The following is a 4933-nucleotide window of genomic DNA, read 5'->3' on the forward strand; positions in this document are numbered from 1 at the left end:
GCATGTATTGCTTCAAGTCTAATCGGATTAAAAATTTATCATATTATAATATATCTTATTCCTTAGAAACATATATAATTATATGTTTTTAAAGAATCTCCTATTTTTTTTTTTTTTTTTGAGGCTACTTGAACAAATGATTTAACTTATGCTGATTGTTTGAACTCTATCTTTTCCCTATCTTATATTTTTATTTTTTTTTCCCAATTTTGAGACTATTCTTATTTTTTTTTTTTTTTTGTTTTATTTATTTAAAACACTACTAAGGCTACAGTGCTTTTGAAGAGGGGGGGAAAATACAGAAAGGGAAAAGAAAACAGGATAGAAAAGTGATAGGCGAATAACAGAATAAAGCAAAATTTCAAGAGACTAGAAAGAGAGAAATAGAAGAAAGAAATTTTTTCTCATCGATTGTCTTCAAATACGTAATTGACGTATTCCATTCTTGTTAGACAAAGCTTCCAGTTGGGATTGCAATTGGTAATGAGTAGTGATGAATTAGGTTATGATGTGATGAATAATTTTCGGAACTTATATGTGGGATTTCTTCTTGCTATTGGACTCCATCTCGGTAACGCAGAGGCTTTTGTCGATTGCGTTGCGGGCGTCTGGTTTCTTGAAGTAGTTCTGGGTTCTCAGTTGGTGTTTCTTCTTCTGGCTCGGATGGCAAACTCTCGGTTCCCTCCACTTCGGCGCGTGCGGAGTCATTTTCATTAATTGCTTCATGTTGAGCTGATTGTGTTTCGTTGTCTGATTCTTCTGTGTTAGAAATATTATCTTCCGATGAAGGACGATGAACGCTGACGACATCAGCTTGTTGTTGAGATACATTTACATCTTCAAAATGTTCAGTTGTTTGCGTGGTGTCATCTTCGTAATCGTCACTTGCCAATATTTCTTCATGATCTTGATCTTCCATGGCAATGCCATGGTCTTGAGGTTGCGTCGCAATTGACTTGCGAAATCGGTTTTCAAAATCGGAGGGGTTCTCAATTGGGGGACAAGGTTCCGTTTTCCACAACATTGTCTCGTACAATGGTTTTAAACGATTTACGTGCGTACGTTGACATACATAAGAACTATCAGCTATATCTACAGTACTATTATTATAAACTTTTACTACTCTATAAGGACCTTTATATTTAGATGTAAACTTCCTACTATCGCCATCCTTAACTACACGAATATCTAATAAGACTTTATCACCTACAACATATTTCTTTTCTTTTGCTCGTTTGTTATATTGTTCGCGCTGGCGATTCCGAGCTTTCTCGGTTTCTTCGCGAACTCGTTGGAAAGCTATAACGCAAGCGATCGTTTAAATTCCCTACATAATCAGAGGCGGATTTAAAAGTTGAAGGAGAAGCATCTAGAAATTCGTTAATAGGGATATTAGGATCTCTACCGTGCACTAAATAATAAGGGGGTTTCAAGTGTCGAAGAATGCGTAGAACTACGGTATGCAAATAAAACATCATCCAACATTTCTTCCCAATTAGCATGTTGCCCATCTTTTAATTCTTTTCTTAACATAGAGGTTAATGTTCGATTAAATCTCTCGGTCTCACCATTACTAGCAGGATTGTAGGCAGTGGTGAGCCTTTGATCAACCTTTAACTTTTTACAAAAATAGCGGAATAATTTCGATGTGAAATTTGTTCCACGATCAGAAACAATAGCTTTTGGCATTCCATGCCGTACAATAATGGTTTTATATACACACTCAGCTGTGGTTTGGGCAGTTTGATCTTTCAATGCTACTGCTTCTACCCAGCGACTAAAATAATCAGTGATAACTAAGATATAACTATTTCCATTAGGAGAAACGGGAGTAATAGGGCCTAAGAAATCCATTCCAATCACTTGAAAAGGGGCTTTTGCAAGTTCATGGGGATGTAATAGGGCTCTATAAGTTGATGTCATATTAGCGGTACAAATTTCACAAGCTTGACAATATTCTAATATATCTTTCCTCATTGTAGGCCAATAATAATTGTTTTTGACCTTCAAATAAGTTTTATAAAAAAGCTAAATGCCCACCCATCGGCGCATCGTGTAATTCTTTCAACACTAGATGGCGGAGGGAGTAAGGCAAGACTAACTGATGATTAATTTCATTACGTTTACTATCCTTTGAAGGCAATTCGTGCCGATAAAGCGTACCTTCAATAATTTCAAAATATTCAATTTCTTTAGCCCAATCCGGCTTGGATTGGCTAAATTTCTAAGTCAAGTACTCCTTTCTCTAGATAATTTCGAATATCTATACAAAGTTCATCTTCAAGTTGTTTTTCGCAATTTAACTTAATATTATTTGGTACTGGTTGAATACTAGCAACTTTTAAACGGGATAAACAATCTGCATTCTGATGGATACGTCCAGGCCTATATTTCAATTCATAATTCGTCGCGGCTAATAATATAGCCCATCTACCTAACCTACCATTATTATCTTTCTGATTTTTAAGCCATTGCAAAGGTCGATGGTCACTAATGATTTCAAAAGGTTTATCTAATAAGTAATGGCGAAAGTATTTAATCGCATCAACTACAGCTAATGCTTCTTTTTCTGTAGTACTATACTTCGTTTCCGCTTTTGTTAATTGTCTACTAGAATAGGCTATTGGATGTTCTTGCCCATCTTGCATTTGCGATAATACTGCTCCAATTCCATACTCACACGCATCGGTAAAAAGAAAAAATTTTTCGTTAAAATTTGGATATGCAAGAACTGGGGGAGTTACTAGAGAATTGCGCAACTTCTCAAAGGCAACCTGTTCCTCAGTTCCCCACGCAAATGGTTTCCTACTTAGATCTTTATGCGTTAATCGGGTTAACGGCTTAGCAATTGAACCAAAATCTTTAATAAATCTTCTATAATATCCGGCAAGTCCAAGAAATGATCTGACTTCGTCAACAGAAGTTGGTGTTTTATAATTAACTATCTTATCAATTTTACTCGGATCAGGTTTAATACCGTCCGTTGAGATTACATGGCCTAAATAATTTACTGAACGCTTAGCGAATTGACATTTATTAAGTTTTAGTTTTAAATTGGCTGCTTTCAAAAGGTTAAAAATTTCTCGAATGTCGTTTAAATGACTTTCAAATGTATCTGAAAAGATAATGACGTCATCCAGATAAACTAACGCTTTACTTCCTAAGACGTTTCTCAGTACATAATTCATTAGCCTTTGGAACGTGGCAGGTGCATTGCACAAACCAAACGCCATTCTCTCGAATTCATAAAGATTATTTTCTACAACAAAAGCTGTCTTCTCGATATCTGGATCATGAACTTGAATTTGCCAATAACCGGAAGCTAAATCAAGGGTTGTAAAGAATTTCTTTCCATATAATTTGTCTAAAGTTTCATCGATGCGTGGCATGGGAAAAGAGTCTTTCTTTGTAATGCTGTTTAATTTCCTATAATCAACGCAAAATCTTATTTCTCCATTCTTTTTCTCTACAAGTACCACGGGTGAAGCCCATGGAGATTGCGAGTATCTGATGACCTTTGCATCTAGCATCTCCTGCACTTTATCTTCCAATAATTTCCTTTGATTATTAGTAACTCTATATGGGCGTTGTCGAATGGGGCCTCTTCCTTCTGTATCAATTGTATGTTTAATGAGATTTGTATTCCCTAGTTCTGAATCTTTTGAAGCAAACAAGTCGTGAAAGTCATTTAATAATTGAGAGAGTGGTGCTTGAAATTCCGGGTCGACTTCCGAAATTACAATAGGCTCACGTGATTCTATGGGCTTAATTTCTGATGTATTTAACGCTACTTTTCCGATAATCTGCTGAGCGATTTCAATAACGCCTAACTTGGTGTTTCGTGGAATTGTGACTTGCTGTAACGAATGATTCTCGACTATAATGTTATATGCTCCATCTCCCGATACCTTTCCTATAAATTCTTCAATATAAATTCCATCTGGCAAATTCCCACATGGTGTGAAGATAAATGCCGAATTTGGAGGTACAAACGGAAATGAACCCTTCAATTGGCCTACAGTTACTAGCGACGTCTGACGAGGTAACGTCGTCTTTTTGACTGCGGTAACTGCCATTTCCGGCACCCTAAAAATAGAAGAGGGGCCTTGCCCATCTCTAGCTAAGTAAATACTCTTTGTTTCTCCATCAAGCTGAAAACCATGCTTCTGGATTGCGTCCCATCCAAGGATACAATCTTCAGAAACACCGTTTGTAACAATAAATTCTTGCTGTAAAATTGTCTCCCCGTATCCAACGGGCAGAGTCACTTTTCCCAGCGTATGTAACTTATTTTCTCCTACATCATATAAATCGAAGTCAAGCTGGCTGCAGATCGCCTGACCTCTAGGGGGTAACTTCTTAAATAAACGTTCATGTAAAATGCTTTTAGACGCGCCTGTATCGAATAATGCTTGGAACGGGACCTGGAAAATCTTTAACGGAATTCTTGGAGTCGATTCATTCGTAATTGTTGTTAATTTTGCGACTTGTCGGGATTTGCGGGGAGGCTCTTCATCAACTGACCCGAAGCTACAGTTGATTCCTACTGGTTTTCCTGATGTTGAGGAGAACCGGGAATGTTAGGTCTATTATTGTTTCTGAACTTAGGACAATTGTTAGATCTATGCCCGATGTCACGGCAAGAATAACAAATAGGCGGCTGAGCTTGTTCTAGTCCTTGACGTTGATAACGGCGACAATCTGCCTGAATATGACCTCGGTAACCGCAAAAATTGCAAACAACCGACGACTGTAAAGGTCGATTATTGAAATCATTTGGAGGTCTGGGGGCTGGCGGACTACTGTTTGTAGAACTATTTTGGGAGTTTACAAATTGTCTATTTCCATTATTGTTATTAAAGCGCTGCTGCGGAGCTCTCACGTTACCATCTTGCTGATTAGCTAAAGTCGGTTGAAACGAAACCTGTTTCCT

General features: G+C 37.4%; 1 protein-coding gene across 1 annotated transcript; it reads right to left on the minus strand.

Moving 5' to 3' along the window:
• Window positions 1–553: 553 nt before the first annotated feature.
• On the minus strand, window positions 554–1977 carry LOC123468657. The gene is made up of 2 exons (XM_045167939.1): window positions 1569–1977; window positions 554–1299 (listed from the first exon to the last, which is right to left on the minus strand). The coding sequence occupies exons 1-2, from the start codon at window positions 1975–1977 to the stop codon at window positions 554–556; spliced, it is 1155 nt and encodes a 384-aa protein (XP_045023874.1).
• Between the last annotated feature and the right edge of the window lie 2956 nt (window positions 1978–4933).

This window comes from Daphnia magna, unplaced genomic scaffold (assembly GCF_020631705.1).
Source record: "Daphnia magna isolate NIES unplaced genomic scaffold, ASM2063170v1.1 Dm_contigs411, whole genome shotgun sequence".
NCBI lineage: Eukaryota > Metazoa > Arthropoda > Branchiopoda > Diplostraca > Daphniidae > Daphnia > Daphnia magna.